Source organism: Halichoerus grypus, chromosome 10 (assembly GCF_964656455.1).
Source record: "Halichoerus grypus chromosome 10, mHalGry1.hap1.1, whole genome shotgun sequence".
NCBI lineage: Eukaryota > Metazoa > Chordata > Mammalia > Carnivora > Phocidae > Halichoerus > Halichoerus grypus.
Genome location: NC_135721.1, coordinates 25,730,089 through 25,753,563, shown reverse-complemented (window position 1 = coordinate 25,753,563; position 23,475 = coordinate 25,730,089). Strand labels below are relative to the sequence as shown.

The 23,475-nt window shown below is 34.7% G+C and overlaps 1 protein-coding gene across 11 annotated transcripts in view; it reads right to left on the bottom strand.

Annotated features, from left to right (window-relative positions):
- The window catches only part of BIRC6 (baculoviral IAP repeat containing 6), a 227,097-nt gene that overhangs the window by 72,281 nt on the left and 131,341 nt on the right, over window positions 1–23,475 (bottom strand). For all 11 annotated transcript variants that reach the window (XR_013441642.1, XM_078056159.1, XM_078056150.1 and 8 more), the window contains 14 exons: window positions 21,359–21,921; window positions 20,208–20,383; window positions 18,443–18,539; window positions 18,109–18,303; window positions 17,130–17,330; window positions 14,253–14,532; window positions 13,147–13,403; window positions 12,790–12,898; window positions 10,132–10,353; window positions 8,228–9,008; window positions 6,530–6,673; window positions 5,958–6,087; window positions 1,092–1,223; window positions 161–328 (listed from right to left, as the gene is read on the bottom strand). Coding sequence is in view for 10 of the 11 variants with exons in the window: in XM_078056159.1 (XP_077912285.1) it covers window positions 161–328; window positions 1,092–1,223; window positions 5,958–6,087; window positions 6,530–6,673; window positions 8,228–9,008; window positions 10,132–10,353; window positions 12,790–12,898; window positions 13,147–13,403; window positions 14,253–14,532; window positions 17,130–17,330; window positions 18,109–18,303; window positions 18,443–18,539; window positions 20,208–20,383; window positions 21,359–21,921 (3,455 nt within the window). In the remaining variant the exon portion in view is untranslated. The remainder of the gene's footprint in view (window positions 1–160; window positions 329–1,091; window positions 1,224–5,957; window positions 6,088–6,529; window positions 6,674–8,227; window positions 9,009–10,131; window positions 10,354–12,789; window positions 12,899–13,146; window positions 13,404–14,252; window positions 14,533–17,129; window positions 17,331–18,108; window positions 18,304–18,442; window positions 18,540–20,207; window positions 20,384–21,358; window positions 21,922–23,475) is intronic.

Sequence of the window (23,475 nt, the reverse complement as noted above, 5' to 3'; positions counted from 1 at the left end):
TATAATGTTAAAAAGGATATGTAGAAGGTTACTCCTTTTCTCATTTTTTTTTTTAGAGGGAACTGTATGTTTATCTCATCACAAGCACTTGATTAAACAGGAATCTGGTAATTACATGTCTTCAAAAATTTTTCTTATTTTTAAATATTGTGAACATTACCTGCCAAGAGTTTGTGGAACAGGTGAAACACTGGGACAGTAATTATTTTGTTGGCAGTCTCTGCTCCTGAAGAAGCACTCCCTATTTTATCAGGCATTGTCCTCCCTCTCCTGGATGGCGGACGAGGTGGTGTAGCTGACACAGCCCGTTTAGACTGGGATTTCAGCCCTAAAAGAATCAGGAAGATTCTATAGATAGCCAACACACTAATGAAATAAAAGGGCATTTCTACAATATTTTTAAAATGCATCACATTCCTAGCTAATGCCAAAAGACAGAAATATTTCTTCTGATTTTTATCTCCCAATTTTATTTGCCCTTCATGACACACCATGAATTTTGGTTTCACGTTTTAACTATTTTCAAGAGAGTAAAAAACAATGCTAAATTCTACTGTCTCTGAGATAGAGATGACTGCCCATTTACTAGAAAGTATTTTTGTGTATGTGCAGGAAATCTCACAATTCTTCTCTGAAATAGAATAAATTCCACCAATACAGAGATCTCCTATTTGAGGAGTAAAGTAATACAGACGAAACCTTCTTCTTTGAACTAAAATCATCTCACTTATGTTACAGAAAATATCCTCCAAATTGATCAGTTATCTTGACCATTTTGTCTTCATCTTCTGACAGTACTGAGTACAATTCTCTGTACATTGTCAAGCTTAAATGGAGTACCTAAACAATTCACAAATGTTCAGTATCTGATGAACTATATTAAGTTTTGGATATAAAATAAGTGTAATAATTACACTGCCAACGAGTAACAGATTTCAGGTGCAATGTTTTTACATCCAGTATTAAAACATCATTACAAGTCAGCTTTCTGCATTAATACTTTTTATTACATGACGTTCCTATAAATATGTATTGTCATATTTAAAAAAAAACTCAAACAAAATCAACATTATAAAAAACAGAAAGCATACCTGAAGCAACAACAACACTGTAATTGTCCTGAAATCCATTTTCTGCCTTAACTTTTTCTTTCTCTTCATGGTTTTTCTTTTCTTTGTCATCTTTCTGTTCACTAATTAGTTTAGCAGTGATACTTGGTGTATCTGTAAGAAAATATTACCTAAAATACACTGCTTTTCAAAGTCATTAAGAAGGAAGCTACAAAGGTTTCAAAACAAAGATTACACAAGACATTATCACTAATACGGACGGAATGTAAATGCATTTAGAAGAAACTGATGAGGTAAAGCCTAACAGTCAATCCTTGCTGGTATCAACGTAATGGAATCACCACTGTTCATAAGCCAAGATACTTAAATTCCCATCTCTAGAAAACATTACAAATTACAGTGGTATTACCTCAAGGCAAGGAGAAACTATTACCAAATTTCCTTTACTTTAGGCACAGTTCAATGTGCCTGCCACCAACATGTAATTTTGTCTTCACAACATGCGTATCAAGAAAGAATATTATTCTCAAAATAAGGAAACAGGCTTTAGCAAGGTTACTGATCTAACCTATTAATGGCAAATATGGAATTCAAGCTCAGGACTCATCCTAAAGCATTATATTAGACTCCTTATTTTATAAACAGAAGTAGAAAGGAACACATTTCGGTAATGAAGATTTGTTTTGCTATTTTTAACATAGGAAACTTAGATACTTTAAAAACAAATACTAATAAGGACTTTAATAAGATAAACTCTTTGAATTAATGTTTTCTTTCATTACTTTGGAATATGGCATGGTATTAAAAATCATGTAATGGGGGTGCCTGGGTGGCTCAGTCATTAAGCGTCTGCCTTCGGCTCGGGTCATGATCTCAGGGTCCTGGGATCGAGCCCTGCATCGGGCTCCCTGCTCCGTGGGGGGCCTGCTTCTCCCTCTCCCACTCCCCCGCTTGCGTTCCCTCTCTCGCTGTGTCTCTCCCTGTCAAATAAATAAATAAAATCTTTAAAAAAAAGTTATGTTTTGTATTATTTCCTACTCTTTAGCTATCTTTGAATGTGTGAAAAGATCCCTGTGATCTCAATTTCTGGAGTTCACTCCTAACTGCAGACTGCCTTTAGAGAGTTCCATTTTTTTGTGAAATTTAAAAATTCTGTAAATACTATAAACAATAAATTCTTGACTCTGGGTCTGCAACAATACATTAACTTTCTTCCAAAAACAACCAAGCAACCCCAAATGTCAAAACAGTTACAGAAGTCAGAATGAAATACTTAAATAATAAAAAATTCACACAATTAATTCACAGTATTCATAGTATTTTCAGGAAAACCAGTAAAGATCATTATTAGGTGCTAAGAACTTAACATAATGTTATCCTAGCAAATGCCAAATACTTAAAAATACCACTAAGAAAAATTTTCTCAACGTTGTTTACATTGTTCTAGTTTGGATTACCACTTCTGGTCAAGATAAAATAACAAAAACCAGATTTACTCTCCTACATGAAATAACTAAAAACTAGGAAAGTACATTAAATAGTTTTCCGACAATGGCCATTAGGAAGACAGGAGAGGGATGCCTGCATGAGTGAAAGCTAATGAGGCGAGCCCTAGGACTTCTACAGCTGATTGCCTAGAGTTTCCCAGGCCACAGACTGGTACAACTCAGGAGTCACCCAAGGTGGGGACAGGGACTGGGAACCCAGGAAGACAAAAGCAGCTGGCTGCAGTTTTTAGGTCACATTGCCAGGGAGGAGAGATCTGCAGAGAGAGAGCTCCAGAGACCTAGTGTCTCTGAGCATTTTATATGAGGAAATCACCAAAGGCCAAGGAAAGTACTTCTCAAAAGTAACAAGGGGACCAACCCCAGGGTCTAAAATAAGGGCTGTAATATGTGGTGTTCCCAATGCCTACTGAATTCCTAACAGAGTTCTCAGAAGGGTATTACCTCATTAGTGAGGCCAAAGTAGCCCTAAACCTTCATTTTCAAATGTGGTACCCTACTTCTATTCCAATATAGCACCTTTTAAAAATTAAATTCATTAAAAATTTAGTTCCTTAGTCTCACCAAACACATTTCATGTGCTTGAGAGCTACTGTACTAGACAGTGTAAGTTTATAAAAAAAACTTCCATCATCACAATAAGTTCTGCTCTAGATTAAAAGCAGCTCTTGTCTACCTAATAAAACTTAAAAGTCAGCTCTAAAAGCAACAATGTTTTCAGTTACTATAACTTTAACCCAAAACAAAATAAAAAATATTTATTAAAATACAAAAATATCGAGCACCCAAAAGAAGTAAAAAAAAAGAAATCACATTGCCTGGCATCCAATAAAATTTTCTAGGCAAATAGGGGCGCCTGGGTGGCTCACTCATTAAGCGTCTGCCTTTGGCTCAGGTCATGATCGCGGGGTCCAGGGATCAAGCCCCGCATCAGGCTCCCTGCTCAGCGGGAAGCCTGCTTCTCCCTCTCCCACTCCCCCTGCTTGTGTTCCCTCTCTCGCTGTCTGTCAAATAAAATCTTAAAAAAAATTTTTTTTTCTAGGCAAATAAAAAAGCAGTAATATACAATCCATAATAAGGAAAAAATAATCAATATAAACAGACCAGTGTGTTTAAGATGATAGAGGAAAGCTTATACACTTTAGATAAGGACAAGGAGATTATATAAAGAGAGGGGGGAAAAGTTGGGGGAAAAAATGAACAGAGCTTCAGTGAGCTGTGAAACAACTTCAAGAGGCCTAATAAAAATGTGTAACTGGAATTACCCAAAGAGAGGAGAAAAACAGGGAGAAAGAAAATATTTGAGACAATATTTACAAAAAAAAATTTAAATTTTTAAAAAAATTCCAAATTTGATGAAATCTATAAACCCAGAGCCAAGAAAGTCAACAAACCTGCATCCCCCCCAAAAAAACTACAAGGCATATAACAATCAAACTGCTTAAAAGCAGTGAGAGAAATCTGTAAAAGCAAAAATACTGACACATGACTTTTATTATTTGAAAGCAATGTAGTGAAAAGCTACAGGAAGTGGATAAAATTATTAAGTAATTTTGGATTACTTGTTTTTGTTTTTATATTGATAAAATATAGACACACATGTAAATATATCATCAAATATGGCTAAAGATCATAAACATGCCTTAAAAGACCAAAACACTGCTAAATAAAGGTTAAATTCAGCACTTGGAAACTTCTGGTGTTTGCTCAGGATGACTCTGTCGGACTTTTTACTAAGAGTAGTATTCTTAAAAAGCAATCTGTTTTTTAAATATGTAGGTAATAAAGGGAACTATTCCTTATTTTTTTTTTTAAAGGTTTGAGAGAGAGAATGAGAGAGAGAGAGAGCATGAGAGGGGGAGGGTCAGAGGGAGAAGCAGACTCCCTGCTGAGCAGGGAGTCCGATGCAGGACTTGTTCCCGGGACTCCAGGATCATGACCTGAGCCGAAGGCAGTCGCTTAACCAACTGAGCCACCCAGATGCCCTATCTTTATTCTTAATAATTATTTTGTAATAATGTCTATTACTTCTCTACGATCAAGTTAAATGTAAGAAATCACAATAACTGAACTTTAGTACTCTTCCCCACTTGTCCTTCTTTCATTTAATTAATTCATTATTCATTTTTTTTTTCACCATGTAGAAGGAACAATTTCAAGGCTATGACAGAAAAAAGTCTGTAAAATCAAACTTTCAAAAAAGTTTAGCTGTAACAGGATAAGGCAGACATTTTCAAATAAGAACAAATGTTATGTATGCACTTATAATAGTATTCTAACATTTTATCCTATAACTTGTAACAAGAATCAGAGTATTACATACACACTTGGGTTAGATGCAGTGACTAAAGCCAAAAAAGATTCTTTTCTACCTTATTTTCTCATAGCGATCACATCCATGCACATGGTTTAACCTACTACCTATGTATGGTGACAACCTCGAAATCTCTTCAATCCAGTTTTTTATTCTAAGCTTAGATTTCTATTTCCCACTGATAAATAGACGTAAGTTTTTTTCTGAGATACTCCTAACTTCCTTTAGTTGTAAAGTATCCCCTTAAAATGCATACAGATAGAAACATACTTACTTACATTTGTATTAGAATGCAAACATTCTTAAATTTCATTTATTTTTTAATCTGACAATATACATAAGATCATAATACTCTGAGGGGCAGAGTGTGTGTCTTGCTTTCTCTTATACCTCAGGGCTGATTACTGTGCTTAGACATAGAAGATGCTCAATCAATTCAACACTGATTTCATTCACAGGATTTCTGAGAGGCAATAAAATCAAACTTTCTACAGTGGATTTGCATTCTGCCATCAAAAACTGTTTTTATTTTAATAACCTGTATGCTGTTCAAAGGCATCATCTTCATCTTAGAATATAGGCAAGAACCTAAGGGAAAATTTCTCTCTGCTTTTTTCACTATTATAAACAATAAGGTCACCAATCTGATCTACTTCATTCTTCTCTCTTGACCATTTCGTCCTGAGAGCTAGTAAACGTTTATTAGAGTCCTGCCATCCCAACTAATGGCCTGCAAATCATCTATTATAAGACAGCCAGATGGTTTGTGAGAAAATCCCATCAACAGCTTCCCAAGGCTTGTCAACATTTCCAACTGTCCATTCTGTCATTACCTCACATAACACACATGACACCAAAAGAACTACAGGTGCTAGAATGTATTGTCCATTTTGTCCCCTTCATCAGCTGCTTACTCATGCTTCAAAATGCAAAGACATATTGACCTTTTCTATTCATTAAATAGTTGCTGAGTGAGTAGATGCAGTAAAATAAAGTTACAAAAAATAACAAAATTCTATATAATCCAACAGAAAGTCAAAGACAAATTAATACTTAAATCTGACTTGCCTGACACTCTGTCAAGAACTTCTGACAATGTTGTTGAGACTGGTAAATGAAGTGTTCGGAACTTATGGCCTGCTCCGTACATTGGATGCTGGATGACATGGCTTGTGGCATTAATTCTACCTTTATACAGCTGAAAATTCAAAAGAAATCAAGAAGTGATTTTTTTGATACATGTATCATTATAAAACAATTTCAAAAGCATAAAAGAATAAAAAATTTTAAATGCACACAAAATATAAAAGGTTTATTTTGTATGTATTTTAAAATACGGTGCATTTGCCATTTGATTTGTTGGTCAACTTTTGTATTAGCACCACTGTACCTAATAATCAGTCACTTTTTCCCCCAACCAAATTATACTTTTCATGGTAGGGTATAATTAGGCTACTCATCACAAGGAGGGTTATCCAAAAGAGATTTTTAAGTCCTATCATTGAGTATAGAGGTTATTCTAGTTTGTTTGTTATGTAAGAAATTAAGATGTAGAGGTGACTCCAGGTTCTGATATGAAATTATGAAATGTCTTTGCACACAGCTAATTATTAAGATTTATTTAACTGTTAAATACTCACTGGACAAGGAGACTGAAGAAACATTGTCACTTTCTCATCTTCCAGCATCAATTGCAAAAATAATCTACGTATAAACCCCGAAATGTTCCCTGATGTTGGAAGGTTCCCTCTTTGAGGAGATGTCTGAAAGAGTTCACAGAGAACCTGGCAAGTAAAGAGATTTAAAAAGTTAAGTGCACTATTTACCTGCAGCTTTGTACTTTAAAGAATAAAAAAGACTATCCCCACAGAAAATTCCTGTGAATAAGAGAAATTACTACTACAGGGTTTTCACATAATAAATACCTAGCATAACCAAGTTACTTTTAACTTTAGTCAATATCAATGTTGTTACAATGCAATAAAAATTACGGAAAAAAGGGTATTAGAAATATAACATAAAGCCTTATTAAGAAGCTGAGAGATGAAAATTAAGCCAGAAAGCAACAAGTCACAAAGTTTTCATGCTACCCAGAGGCACAAGCCAAATTTTCAAATACTCCTGTCCTTGGTTAAAACTGATAATTTAACCATTTCCTTTTAATTAGGCACATTAAGCAGATATAGTTTCACAATAATTACTTTTGACAGTAAAGTATCTTGTTATTCTTCTCAATGAAGTTAAATCAATATTTTTTGAAAATTATTATAACTATCCTTCTAAATATTAATAGTCAGCCCTGAATAAGCACTCCAAATCATGGAGCAAAAAAAAAAGAAGCTGATTCCTATTTACTGGTGCCTACCAGATATCAGACAGGCTCTATGCTAGTTACCTTATATACATTACGGTTTTTAATGGTCTCAAAAACAATCTTTGAGGCACGTATTACCATTCCCATTTTATAGGCTAAACAACCTGATGAAAGTCAAAACAGCTAGAAAGGAGTGGAATCTGGCAAAAATCAACTAGAATTCTTCTTGAAATAATTCTAGCTTTCAAGATTTTGGCCCCATGGACTTACTACAATAAAATCATCTCTTACATTTTTAATGTGTTTTGTCAAGAGTCTCCTATCTGAAAACTATCCTAATGTCTGCTTCATTAGAAGCAAACCAAGAGTTGTAGCAATCCAGTTACAACAAAACACAAAGCCTCACTACAGATGAGATGCTCAATGACCACCTTCAAGTGGTCAATCCTCTTTCAGAAGCTGAAGTGCTGTTCTTCTGGGCTTGTTCTTTTTATTGGATTGGGGGGGTTTTGAGTTTAAAAGGAGGAATGTATCAATTACAGCTAGAATCACCATTAATTTGCCCATTATTTCATCAAAAGGAATATGTGACACTTGAGAGGAGGAGGGAGCAGATATCATCAATACTTTAAGTATGGTTTAAATTCAGATCCTTTATGGGCGCCTGGGTGGCTCAGTTGGTTAGGCGACTGCCTTCGGCTCAGGTCATGATCCTGGGGTCCTGGGATCGAGCCCCGCATCGGGCTCCCTGCTTGGCTGGAAGCCTGCTTCTCCCTCTCCCACTCCCCCTACTTGTGTTCCCCCTCACGCTCTCTCTCTCTCTGTGTGTGTCAATTAAATAAATAAATAAAATCTTTAATAAATAAATAAATAAATAAATAAATTCAGATCCTTTAATGCACCGGATCCCAAACTACATCATCACCTGTAACACATACTCCTTTCTCAACTAATTTCATTAGTGTTATTTAACAGTGTATTAAAATAAGATGCCTAAAACATAAGCCAATTTTTCTAATCTTACCTGGGCCATCAGTTTTTGATTATTAGGGTGGCATGAAATGCACTGCAGAAAGAACGCAACAGTCGCATTCTCAATTGCTGTCCTCTGTTGAGTAGTCAATCCTGTTGGAGCAGCTGAAGAAAGAGAGGCTGATCTTGCACTAGTCTGTTGGGCACCTAAATTATGTCCTCCAGAAGCGGATCCAGAGTGACACAATAAAAACAGAAGTGCTGTCCACAGTGGATTGACTTCAGACCCACCGAGCCAGTCTTTCATAACATGGCTACTGCCAACTTCTGTCAAAAACCTAAGAATAGGAGCAACCAGGTCTGCTGTGATAGGCATCTTATTACATTGCTGTGCAACATGATGCCGCCTGAGCTTGTCCTGAGAAATATCTATTGACTGAGCAATGTTTTCTGAGTAAGAAATGTGACTAAAGCAAAAACTAGCCAGACTCCTCACAAGAAGAGAAGGCAAACCTGAGTCCAATAATTGTTTGATAGCTTCTGGAGATTGAGAAGAGGACGCAAGGGTCGCCAAATGTGATTCAGTTAGTGCAAGAGGTGCTTGTGCATTTTTAGAGTCATCTGTTAAGGATGAAGTAAGATCTTGCTTTTTGCTATCATCAGTCATGGACAGTCTGTGATGACACTGCACTGGAGGAGGGGTAATTCCCATCCAGCCCATGAGCAAAGAAAAATAATTTGGATGTATATGACACATGGAGCAAAGTAGACTGTCAACAGCTTTCTTCAAAACCATATTGCAGGGAAGAGACATGGACCAATTAAAAAGTAACCTAGGAGAATAAAAGATGCCAGGTTAACATTATGTATGTATCTTTAGAAAGACCTCACTGTTTCTAATACTTCTATTAGAAATCAACCTATACTCTATAAAATTATAAAATCTGTAAGATTATACATTTTATTTGACAAAACAATATTTTGTCAATTGATTCCAGGAAGACTGCTTGTGATATATATTATTTAAGTATTCAGGTAGACAAAGTTATATTAGACCTGTAAAATGAGTACAGAAAATCAAGAGATCTGTATTAAAATGGATCTACCATTCTCTGTGACCTCAAAAAAAGTCACATAAAGAAACACTGAAAAATTATACAAAAGAAACATTTAGATTGAATTTGACATGACTGATGGCTTAAAATTCACGTTTGCAAATCAGAAACTATTAGGGAGTTTCACTAATAAGTCATGGGTTATGCCAACCAAGAAGGCCAAATATGAAAATGACAGACTGAAGGACAAAAGGCCAATCTTTTAAGAGTCATGGAACGCCTCAGAAATAAGTATGATATTCTCTCACAGAATTAGCAATTATCAGGCAGTAAGTTCAGCAAAGCCTTAGCTGAGGGGAACAACTGTATCAGATATCCAGAAAGTAGCAAAAACAACTAAGCATAAAAACTCTCCAAAGTAGTAACTCTTTCAAAATTTCCAGCTATACTTTTTCTCCCTAGTTGTACATTAAAGATAAAAAAAATCTGGTGGGGTGGGGGCTGGGTGGCTCAGTCAGTTAAGTGTCTGACACTTGATCTCAGCTCAGGTTTTGATCTCAAGGTCATGAGTTCAAGCCCCGCACTGGGCTCCACGCTGGGCATGGAGCCTATTAAAAAAAAATTCTGGTGGGTAAATTTGCAAAAAAGAATAAACACTATGAACTGGAGGAACACATACATTAAACACTCTGATTTTAGGTGGGAAAAGCACGCAATGACATGAATATAAATTAATCAAATTTGTGTGACACCTATTTCAAAATTACACCTGACTAAATTTAACTACTACTTTCAAAGTATTATTATTATCCAAATAGGCATATAAAATGCTGTTTCATCAAGTGAAAACCTATAAAGATCTAGTACTGGGGAAAAAAAGGATTTCAAAAATCGTACTTACTCAAAGAGCTCTCGGTCCAGCAGCGCTGGTAAATCATACTCTACAAGCAGTTCGTAACTATGCCACAGAATTGCTGCCACACAGTGAAGATGAGAAGGAGATGGCATGAGAAGACCATACTCTACTGCTGAAGAGTTAGGGCACATGTAGCTCATCCTGCCACTTCTCCTCATAGCAGCCACTCTTGCAGAATCACTGACCCATTTTAACAAGGCCTGGATTCTTAAAAGAAAACGAATTCAAATAACCAATTATACCACAACTGACATTTAATATGGATAAATATCACCATTACATGTAAGCAACATATATATGAGAATAACGTATTGTTTTTGGTAAATTTAATCTAAAATAGGAAGAAAAAGGAATTTATATAAGCAGAAAGAATATAGTAGTTCTAGTTTTCCCATAACCTTACTAATCTTAACTGACGAAACTGTTTGAAATAACGTAACTATAATTTTGCAAATAAACATTAACTTCTTAACTCGTTTCTTTAAAAAAAAAAAAAAAACTATCACTATCTGAAATTACAGGATACAAAGCTTAACAAATTCACTGTCTGTAAATTTTATCTTGTAACAAATCCACACAACCTAGAGCAGTAATCTGGTGCTAATTCTTCATTGTGCAGAACCTCATGCAATATAGCACGTGTCACACCTCTGGTCCCCAACCATTAAATACTAGTAGCAGTCACCCACCCCCTTTCACGCTGAAAACAGAATATAGCCCCAAAATATATACCTTTTTTCAAGTGCTACCCTACCCTCAATACCCTGGAGCAGGGCGCTACTGACTGAGAACAAGACTTTTTAAACCAATAAGGCTTTGGAGTTTATATAAAATACAGAAAATGGGATAAGATTTATAATTGAGTTCTTAAAACATGGTATTTATATTTTTGTTTGCTTTCACATTTCTAGATCGTAAGATTCTTTGTTTCACGGTAAAAGAAATGGGGGTACGAAGGTATATAAATCTACTTAATCCTCCTCTCTGCCCTGAAGGACAAGACCCTTTAAATTTCATATGACAGGAAATTAAGAGAAGTCAGAAAAAGAGAAGAGAGATGAGGAAATTATGGAGTGGTAAGATTTTCTCAGTCCACAGAAGCCAACCATCTTGTTATTATGTGAGTTCTAAGACAGTTATGTTTTAAAAAGTATTATGCAGTAAAAACAACTTTGTTTAGGGTAATTTTCTTATGATAAAAACCATAAAACTACTAAAGAATCAAATAATTTTAAGAGATTTTAAGAAAACTGTTCCAGAAAAATATTTAAAACTCATTTTTTATATTCTTTTTAACCCTATTAACCATTAGGATTCAAACTTGGCAAAAATTTTTTATCAAAAAATATTTTTAAAAAAATTCCAACCTATTTTTAAATATAATAAAAATATAACTCATGTAAAGGAAGAAGCTTAATGGAAGTCAGCTTATTTAATATTTTGAAGTTATCATGCTGAAAATAAATTTACTTGGTTAAATGTCATTTAAACATTTTTAATCAGAAAATATGAAAGCAACTAGCCTACAATAAGTAAAAGCCATTACATTATCAGTGGTTAAAGTATCAATATTTACCAGGCACCTTCCATGTCTGACACTCTACTATATACTCCCAAGTCTGACCTATGTAAATCTTCCCTTGTGAATGACAGTATCCTGTCTCCTCAAACCAAGATAAAAGCTGGATTCAATGAACTTGTTCGACACTCTAGTGTCTGGCACAGTGCCAGGCATATAGCAGCTACTCAGTAAATACTTATGAGTTAAGTACCCACAAAAATTAATAATTTGTTAATTTATAAACAAATTAATAAAATATCAAATGATTTTCTCAAATATTAATCAAAATATTAAAGGATAACATAACTCAGAAAACAAAAGACTGTTTATAGAGTTACATACTCTATAAATGTTCTTCTGATATAAATGATATATATAAAACAAGAGAATGCCAAGTCATCACTCAAAAATTTACCAATAAAAACATGTTTCAAAAATACTTGGCATTCTTACCAATTTGGAGGTTGAAGACATCAAGGAAGAACTACATTAGTAAAACTCATCTAAAAATTACCTTTATAAAACATCACTAAATATCTAGGTGAAATGTTCAGATGTTATTTACTGATAGCGTTTCACTTTGTGGTAGGAAAGAGAAAAAAGGTAGAGAGTCTACTGAAAAGCTGTCAATGAATATTATAAATAATAAGTAATCAAAACAAACACTATTATCATTGTCAAAATAGTCTATGTACCTAATATGGACACAATAGTCCTATATTCAGAAACAGTTAGTAAATACTACCTTAGATAGTATGATTATGAGACCATTACAATTTATAAAGATCTCATCACAACACGGTTCGTGTAAAAATATGTAATATTTTATTCCATTCCAATCAAAAATATTGATTAAAAATTCTATTTTAGTTCAAATTTGCTTAAAATAGGTCCAAATATATAAAAATTTATGTTAAATGTTCCTCTAACAGTTGTATCATGTAAAGCATACAGGTAAATATGCAATATAATCAACAGCCTTAGCTTTTATGAAACACTCTAAGGAGAAAGTATGACAAGTAACATTCACTACCATGTGACTGTGTGTATGTGTGTACTTAAAAAACAAGATCAACATATACCTGTCTTTTGTTCCAGGATCCTGAGTTGTTCCAAGCTGGTAAAGAATATCTATTGTAGAATCAGAAGAGAGTCCATTCAGTCTTCCAAAAAGTAAAGGGCTGTTCAAATCTTGCAATAAAGAACCAAAAGAAAGTTTGCTCAATTAGCAAATGGGATAAAATTTGCTCAATTTAATTTTAAATTAATTAAAAATAATTCTTCTATAAATTACAACAAAAATAACAAACCAACCCCTAAAACATTGAAGCCATAATGGAAATTAATTTCAGAAACAGGTTTAGTCATAGAGATCACGTAATTCAACTGTCATTATTTTGCAGATAGGTAAAACTTAAACTATCAAAGTTAACTGTCACCTGTAGGATCACTGCCTGATGCTGCACAGTTTCTCAGAAGAATGTCTATAAGCTTCAGGCCAATTCTAGTGGACTGCAGTCCTATCTTCACAAGCACAACCTCAATGTTGGGTGAGTGCATTCCACAGTATGGGGACATCAGTAGGGCAGCACAGGTCTGCAGCAGGTTAGCAGTAGGTGCAGCTGCACTGGCCATCACTCCTTCCAGATCACTGATGTGAGTGAGGCAATGATGCAATAACCGTAACCATCCGATACTGAAATATACAACACAAAATGGTTTATGTGGTAAATTTAAGTAGCTCAAATTACTTCTGGGGTAAAACAAAACAAATCAGCATGTTGTTTCATAAACAACACCGATCTGTTTAAGAAAAAAAGATGCTGGAAGATCAGTAAGGAATTAAACACAGGAAGTTTCCTCCATAACAGAACAAATAATACTTAACCACTAATCGCGTTTAGGAACTACACGATTAGTCAGAAACATATACATATATTTATATGTTTAAATATAAACTGCATAAAATTATAGCTGTGCAAAACTATAAAGTCTTGGCAGCTTGAGAATAAAACAAAAACCCTAAATTTTCTTACCAGGCAAAACTTTTAATAGAACCAGTCTATAATATTATCAACTATCAAACTTTACCAAATGAAAGTGAATTAAAGGATATATTCAGGTCTTGGTTTACTTGGTCAATCTGTATGATTCCAATCTAACCCTTCTAGTAATTGGCATTTAGGAATTACCATATTAAGACTAGGTCTCTGTCCATATGGTCAATTTGTATGGCTCAGATGTATCCTGGTGACAGACACTTGGAAATTCTTGTATCAGACTGTGATCCAAAGAACAGACCCATACCTATATATACCACATTGTAGATTACCTCAAGAATTAAACACACATAAATCTCAATTTTAACCAGCCTTAAGTTCCGGTTCTACAGAATTAGTGTCTCTAATGTATCTGATAAAATTATGGTATTATATAAATTACCTATGGAGCAAAGACCTTCCTAGCCCTAAAAAAGAAGCCACAGAATAAATAATTTCATAAAAAACTCAGAAAGCTTTTTTTACAATTGAGATACATAACATACCTTGTTTTGGATACCTGATCTTCAGATGGAAGAAAGGGATTATTAACTGTTGCTGAAGAAGTGGTACCAAAAGCAGTGAGGCCCAGTAATTTAATCTGTGAAAGGCCTAATGTGCTGGCATCTCGTGGGCGATGAAGTCTAAGGCAGACAGCAGAAGCTACTTCAGCTTTTACCAGCTGAATTTTTATGTAGGTGAGACCACTTGTGACAACAGGAGTGGACAAAGGTAGCATGTTTACCCCATCTGCACTCACTTCAACGGACACTGAGGATGGGCAGGCTGTAGGAAAAGAATATTGAAAAATTACTCAAGAAAATGTGAACTGGACTTCATGGTTTAGTGGAAATCCCAGTAAAACAGCAGCTTTTAGTTATATTCACTATGAATTTGCAAAAGAAAATTTATATGCCACATCATACTTTGTCAATGACTTTCAAAATAACTGATTTTGGAACTATTTTCCAACATAAAATATGAAACCTACAATATAACAAAGAGTATTTTAAAAATTCTAAGATTCACCTAAAGAAAGATAACTGAATATATGTAATCCACATGTACGCTCTTGAGTCTCTACAAGAAAAAAAATTGCCGCAGCACCTGGGTGGCTCGGTCGTTAAGCGTCTGCCTTCGTCTCAGGTCATGATCCCAGGGTCCTGGAATTGAGCCCCACATTGGGCTCCCAGCTCAGCAGGGAGCCTGCTTCTCCCTCTCCCTCTCCCTCTGCCTGTCCACCCTGCTCATGCTCACTCACGCTCTGTCAAATAAATAAATAAAATCTTAAAAAAAAGAAAAAAAGAAAACTGCCAAATAGGCAATTGGTCTATTATTCCTACTTTACTCAGAATTATCACCAACAATGTGGGACATTTTATTAATATGCCATGGTTTACTATTGTTAAGTCATGTGGGAAAGAAGAATATAGAAAAAAAGCGCTTTCCTACCAACTCATTATTTCAGTACTACCATATTGCAATGATTTTTAATATAGGTGAGTTTAAAAACTGCTTTTGCCTCTAATATTTTATTTCCCTTTCAAAATTTAATGAAACATCAAGATTTTATTTTAAATCATTTTCTGCTAAAATTTAGGTAGGCTCAATGAAGTAATATGGGAAAATTATTTCTAACATAACACGGAAGCCCATATAAGAAATATATCTATCAACTAAAATGACCTTTGAACTTTGATTTTAATTTTAATAATAACTGGGAGTAACCTTTACCATATGCCAATTACATGCTAGGTTTACACTGAGAATTGGCAAGTCATATCAATTTTGAAATTTAATCTTCACTTTTGAGAAAAGTATTATCCACATTTTACACCAACTGACAAAGTCAAAGAGATTAAGTAATCCAAATTCTTACATGAACAAATGGCAACATTTTATAATCAAGCCCATATTTGATTCTAAAGACTATGTTATTTCCAATGGAACAAAACATATCTTCAATTTCTGCTCCAATCCAATAATAAAACCAAAATGTTTTATTAAGCACACTTATAGTAGGGAACACCTAACCTAGTGATTTTCTTTTTTAATATAAAGTGTGTGTGCCTGAGTGGGGTGGGGTGGGGGCAGGGGCATAGGAATGGGGGCATTGGGGGTGGATGAAAAGAGGGAGACAGAATCCTAAGCAGACTCCAAGCCCAGCGTGGAACCTGACGCAGGTCTCAATCTCATGACCCTGAGATCATGACCTAAGCCAAAATCAAGAGTTGGATGCTTAACTGACTGAACCACCCAGGTGCCCCAAACCTAGTGATTTTTTATAATGAACAGAGTTCATCCTTGTAACGCTCTTTCCATCTCAGTTCCCATGTGCAAATTCTAGCCCCACTTCAAAGCCACCATTTACAAGGACCACTCTTACTCCTTCTAAATAAAAGCAATTTCTTCCTCATCTTAGATTTTCCCCTACATCTTATATTGACTCATATTTTACAATACAGTTGTTTTTGATCTGCAAAAACACTATGAATTCATGCATTTTCCTTCTGCCATTATATCTGTTTTTTATCTAAGAGGTGTGAATTCCAGGGAATAACAGTAGTCTAATCTTGCAAGTGGAAAATTCATTCTTCCACATATGCCAGGGATCTACAAAGTTTCCCACAGTTCTTCATCCAATTTTTGACATTTGACAACAATGAGAATTAATCAGCAACAAAAATGAATGTGACAATCTCAACAATTCTGTAAAAATCACTATATGTTTATACTGAAAGAATTTGGGGATAAAAAATGCAAAATAGTATTTCACATTCTTTTATGAATACCTGAAAGAGTTGTTGCTCCTCTTAATGTAAAACTTGTTTTCTAAAAATTCTTTTGAATTATTTAACTTGCAAAGTGACAAAAACATATCAAAATGAGTGATACTCAAAATAGTACAAATTAAAAAAATCACACTCAAATATCCAAAATATTACAATAAAATATTCCTTACATGTAATTATCTTGTAATGGGAAGGGGAAAAGACAAATCTAAAAGATTTAATTTCACATTATAGGACTAGCACTGAGGACAGGGATGGAGAAAATAATACTGCTATCCACGGGTGTATAAACTAACTCATCTCAATGCTACAGCTTAATTTCGGAGGAAAGGCAAGGCCAAATTATATGTAACTGAAATATATTTGTCTGGATTTCATGCAACATTGTATTTGTTTGAGGGGAATAGCCATGACAATTCATTTCATGGGAAATGATTCGGTGGTAATGTTGAATATTATATAAAAAAACTACAAAATTAAGCAATTGGGGAATCGTACCTAAGTGTATCACTTTTTGCTAAATATTATTTGTAAGTGTTTCTTGTTTACAGTTTATTTTCATTATACTTCTTTACAAAAGATATGACTCACTTGCAAGAGATGCAAGGTGAGGTTGGATATGTATCTCTTTCAGAAGCACTGCTGCAGGAAGGTGAATGGTAAGGTCGCACCAAGCCTCCTCTGGCAGAAAGATGTAGGACCAAGCAGCAGAGCGAGCTCTTCTATGCGGCGGCGTGGCCTGTAAAAGCACCTCAGCTGGCTGGGCAGTAGGACTGCTAGATGTAATTGTACCTACAGAAGAGATTTTAAATATAAAAAGAACTTTGTAGAAGAAACCAAATAAAACATCAAGAACTATTCAAATCATAATAACTAGAAAAATTAGCTAAAACCATGACATATGATGCTACGAATGTATTTGTTAGTATATATAGCATGATTTGTCACAGTATTCACAAAACATCAGGACATCTAGTCAACTTGCAAGGTGACAAGTTTATTATTGTTATCTAATTTCTTTGTACTCACATGTCGAATGAAAACTAAAGTAGTAGTAACAACAAATCTAGCACAACTCTCAAATAATTTAAGTAAAAATACTATGTTCAAGACAACCTTCAACTTGAAAATAATCACCTTTATTTTAGTTGTCACTATTCTTGAGTTAGAAATATGAAAGGAATATATAAAAAGAAACTATGTAAGCTGGGAAAAGGAGTAACTATTTAAATCTGGAGCTACTTTTAAAAAGTCATGCAAAATAAGAAAGAACAAGTCCTTTAAACTGATTAACATTTACAATGAAAACTGACCTAAGAATTTGCTATTTAGTTTCACAAACTGTTTTACTATTTAACTCAGAAATAAAAACAAATGTGATTGCTAAAGAACCATTAAAAACTTCCTTCTAATCAACAGAAAGTTTCAAAAACTGCTACCTTTAAAATCAATTGTTTGTAATTGGTGTTATTGTAACATGATCAACTTACTTCAACAACTATTTTTGCTTCATACCAGCTAATAAACTATATAAACCCAAACCAGTAAGATTTAATAATTCCTTTCTTACCCAGGGGTGCAAAGTTATGGATCCCTTCTGCATTGTCAGGCTCAGAAGCTAGTATTCTTGTTTTCAAAGTGCTATCAACAGCTTTATTCGGACCAGAGTCAAGAAATTTCATAATAGTTGATACCATACTTCTTGCAGTGTTTACAATAGCCCTTGTACTAGTAACCATATTGTTGCAAATCAGCTGAACACCACCTAAATTTACAAAGAACACCAAATGAAAATTACCTTAAGATAGTTTGACACTGAGTCACCTTTTGCAGAATACTACAAAAATAAGATCATACACCGTCAAATGATTATACTAAATAACAATTTCTGGAACTTATCTTACCCATATCATGGAATGCTTTCAAGGCATCACTAGTATCCAGTACTCTCAAAATAAACCACAATAATGGTTCAGATAATTGGCAGGTAGCAAGAGAGCCCTTAAAAAAAAAGAAAGAAAGAAAAAAGTGTATTGTGACTTTAAAATCCTAATTATGAATTTCCTGTGAATCAGAACAATTAAGCTTATTAAATATAATATTCTTTAATAGTTAATTATTCTAAAATGGCAGCCTTAATCTAAATCACTAAATACAACATATCTGCCAAAATACATAAGAAATTTTACCTGAATCAGAAAGGAAGTGTACAGTCTCCTCTCTGAATTCAGAGTATTTTTTTAAAGCATCTGTCTATACCTACTACTGTCATTTTTGACCTTAAATAGGCATTGACTTTGTTTTCCATTAGACACTAATTTCATTTAAAAATGGATCCTTGGGGGCGCCTGGGTGGCTCAGTCGTTTAGCGTCTGCCTTCGGCTCGGGTCATGATCCCAGGGTCCTGGGATCGAGCCCCGCATCGGGCTCCCTGCTCCGCGGGAAGCCTGCCTCTCCCTCTCCCATTCCCCCTGCTTGTGTTCCCTCTCTCACTGTGTCTCTCTCTGTCAAATAAATAAATAAAATGTTTAAAAATAAAAAAAAAATAAAAATAAAAATAAAAAATAAAAATGGATCCTTGGGGCGCCTGGGTGGCTCAGTTGGTTAGGCGACTGCCTTCAGCTCAGGTCATGATCCTGGAGTCCTGGGATCGAGTCCCGCATCGGGCTCCCTGCTCGGCAGGGAGTCTGCTTCTCCCTCTGACCCTCCCCACTCTCATGCTCTCTCTATCTCATTCTCTCTCTCAAGTGAATGAATAAAATCTTTAAAAATAAAAATAAAAATAAAAATAAAAAAAATGGATCCTTCTCTGGGCACCTGGGTGGCTCAGTTGGTTAAGCGTCTGCCTTTGGCTCAGGTCACGATCCCAGGGTCCTGGATCGAGCCCCGCATCAGGCTCCCTGCTCAGCAAGGAGCCTGATTCTCCATCTCCTCCCGCTCTCTCTCTCTCAAAAAATAAATAAAATCTTTAAAAAAAATAATAAAAATAAAAATAAATAAAAATGGATCCTTCTCAAATATCTATCTACTCATGGAAATATATATGCATATATATATCATACACACACATATATGCAATGAAGTTTTTAAAAAAATGATAATTTTACACTGACAAAATACTTTTATTAAAAAAGTATGTTTTAAAACCTATATTTGAAAAAATGGTAAATGGACTAGAAGTTAAAACAATCACACTGGTTCCTACAATTTCATTTTATAAGGAAAGATAAAAAGCAGTAATATTCTAACCTATTTTACTTTTAAAATTACCCAAATCCCTTTCAGCTGAAAGGAAACTAAACATGCAACATAACTTGAAAGAAAGTTCCATTAAATTTTCATATGTAACATCTACAGAGAACATTTTGCTATTGAACTATGCTATTTCTAGGGGAAAGGAAGAACTATTTCTTGAGACAATGGGGGAAAAAATCTAAAATTTAAGAATATGTTACATGTTCTATTCTTATATCACTGTGGTCATTTCTGACAATACCAACTCTAGAAAACTTTATATTCTAACTTCTAGGAATAGTCCATAGTTCTCACCTCATGCCGCTGCTCTTTTTCCAGTATATGAGTCCTCTGTTCCCTGTTCTATAAATAATTCTCTATTCCCACTGCTAGAAACTATTTACATTACTGAAATATTTGCTGGATTGAACTTACTTGTCTGCCCATATATCCACAGGCCATATAGGTTAAAATTGGCTGCAGCATCATGTGGACTGTAGAAGCTTTTTTACTGAGGGTTGTCAGTATGGTAAATAATCCATCCCCAACTGATATGGCATCTAACCCACCATGAAAGTTCTCATGTTTAGTAAGATGTAATCCACTTGCTCCTAGTTTAAATAAAAAGATTACACATTTTGTGAAAAAAAGTATATCCTTAAAAACCAGTAATAATTAAAATAGAAGCTTTAAAGTCATTTCTCCTGAAACCACTGAACGATGGATACGTAACAGTTATATGTGTGTGTGTACATGTATGTATGTGTATATCTATCTATATGAAACTGAGGTATTTATCATAGCATTCAGTAAAGCATATTTTTGGATATCTTCTTACATGATATAGCTCTATTGTTGGTGACAATAAGAAGTTGCTCTATGACTGAGCAACATCATCTTACACATTAGCTATGTATGGAGAAGAAAGGAAATGGATAGAAAGTCAGTGATGTGGGTACATAATTGCACTTCAAATCATCTAATTAAAAGATATGATGATTGTTTCCCTTACACAAAGAATTAAGTAAAAATAGACTGGAATGAATTCTGTCACAATTTACAAAGTTTAATTATTTGAAAAAAATTAACACAGATATTATTTTTCAAACAGGCAGAAAAGTTAAGCAACAATATAGAAATTTTACACTGATATATGTGTCACAGAAACTGTTACTGGATAAAATTTTATATTTCACTTCTTAAGAAAATGTGAATAAATAAACCTTACTGGTTCCCTAATACAAAATTTGATGTGAAATTCTTCATCTATAAAACATTAGAGATGTACAACTATAAATTGTGGTACCTTACTTAGAAGACTGATTTTTTCTTAATTTAACAAACTGCAAGTTACTTGGTTAGTAATTTCCAATTTTTAAAAAATTCACACTTAAAATTCTTCCTAATTTCAATTTCACTTATTGATAGAAGCCACTCTATAAAAGTTTTCACTTACATCATGCTAAGAAGTTTGCAATCAAGTAGCTTTACACTATAAGGTAACAAAAAAATGAATCTATATGTTGCTCATGAAAAGAGATACCAGACCCGAAACAAGTATATGATGAAATATTCTCAATACGTACCAATTATCATCGCCATGGCACTGCTATTACACAGGCCCAGAGCAGACAAAATCTGGCTCATAATCTGTTGGTTGGCTAACACTAAGTCAGCCACATATGCAGGTGATCCTTGAATACTACTACTGCTTCCATTACCATCTTTGCCTCCTGAGACTTTTTCTTCATCTGAAACACTGTCTGTTGTATTGGTGGTCACAGACACTCTTGCACTGTATTCTCTATTGTCTGAAAGAGGCAGCTGTACCAAAATGTTAACCAGTTTTAACAAATCGAACATGAGTTGATCTCTTGTCATTTCACCACAAACTGCTTTTGCATCACCTGGACGAATGAGGTTCGCAAAGAGTCCCCCAAAGCATGCTCGAGCACCCACCGAGCTATCAGATCCACTTCGAGACATTACTTTGTCTGAGCAAGTGATATAGTGGTGCACTAAAAAGGTGACAGACTCTATTACAGCAGAAATAGTACTAATGGAAACAACTTCAAAATTCTGCTCCAGCGTAAATTCTAAGAGCTTTACTTGGGCATCAAGAGGTCCTTGGCCTGTCTGGAAAGCACCCCTGCAGAAAAAGAGAGGATTAAAAATTAATCCCTGTTATACTTTTAAAAAAGTAACCATCACAACACAAGAAAGCTAGCAATTAAACTCTTGGTATTCACTATTTCATTTTGCAGGCAGTTTCCATCTCCTCCTGAGTCGTTCTTTACTCTCTTCTCCATTTTACACAAAATCAGAAATGACTTCCTTTCCAAATAGAAAACCAAAGGACAAGTAAATCAAAGAGGTGATTTTGAAACCCCAGACTAAAATATTTCAGCATCACATGGCACTCCTCATAATGGAATAAGCTCTGGTTTTTCATATCCTCAAATGGTGCTATTTTAAACATTCTGTACTGATTATGATTTTCAAAAATTAAGATTCAAATAATTTTTATGCACCAAAATTAAATGTTCTCCAGTTCTGCTCATGCCTAAGATATAAAAAGCTGGAGAGAAGAGTGCCTCCAAATTAACAAGAGAAAGTGAAACTAGTTATAATGTCACATAAACCCAACAGAGGGCTTGAAATCCATGAAAAGATAGGCACCTCCAAGAAGCACTGGCTCTCCTATGGCAGAATTTGAGAAGAGACCCTGGCAACATTCAAATGAGTAAGAAGAATTCAACGAAAATATTTAACAACTTGCTAAATCCTGGTGTATGCAAGGGTAATAACACAGAACCCTTGGTGTTCAAACCCATTCACAGGCACCCAACCTCCCCAACCCCCTGCTACACACTATGCCCTATGCATCTATTCCATTTGGCTGTTCCTGAGTTATATACTTTATAACAAACCAGTATACATAAGTAAAGTGTTTTTCCTGGGTTCTAGGTGAGATTTTTACAAACTATCAAAACTGAAGCGTGTGCTGTGAGAACCCCTGGATTTGTACCCCAATCTGACAGAAGTGTGGTAGCCTGGGACCTAGGACTTACAAATGCCCTCTCAAGTGAGGGCAGTCTTATGGGACTGAGGAGTTAAACCTGTGAATCTGATGCTGACTTTGGAAAGTGTCAGAAAGGGACTGAATGGCAGGGCAAAGCTTTATGTTGATTCTCTGAAAATATCAGTAATACTGATAAACTTCTGCAAGAATGACCTATATAAATAAATAAAAATTACCAATATTAGAAATGAGAAAAAGGAATCAAACTAGAGCCTATCAACATTAAATGGATAAGGAAATAGCACCAATAATTCAACAACATAGAAAAAATGAACAAATTCCTTCAAGATGCAAATTGCCAAATGTCACTCAAGAAGAAATAGAAAACCTGAATAATCTTTCACCTATGAAATAAATGGAACATTTTTTCCTATAAGAAAACTCCAGACTCAGTATGCCTCGGTGGTGAGTACTATCAAATATTTAAGTGAGCAGTAATACCAGTTTTACACAACCTCCTTCAGAAAATAGAAAAGGGATACCCCGACTTATGAGTCCAGGATTACCTTAATATAAAAAATAGACACTTTACATAAAAATTGGACATTACAAGAAAAATGCAAACATCCCTCATAAAAAACATAGATTCAAAAATCAACAAAATGTTAAATTCAATTCAGC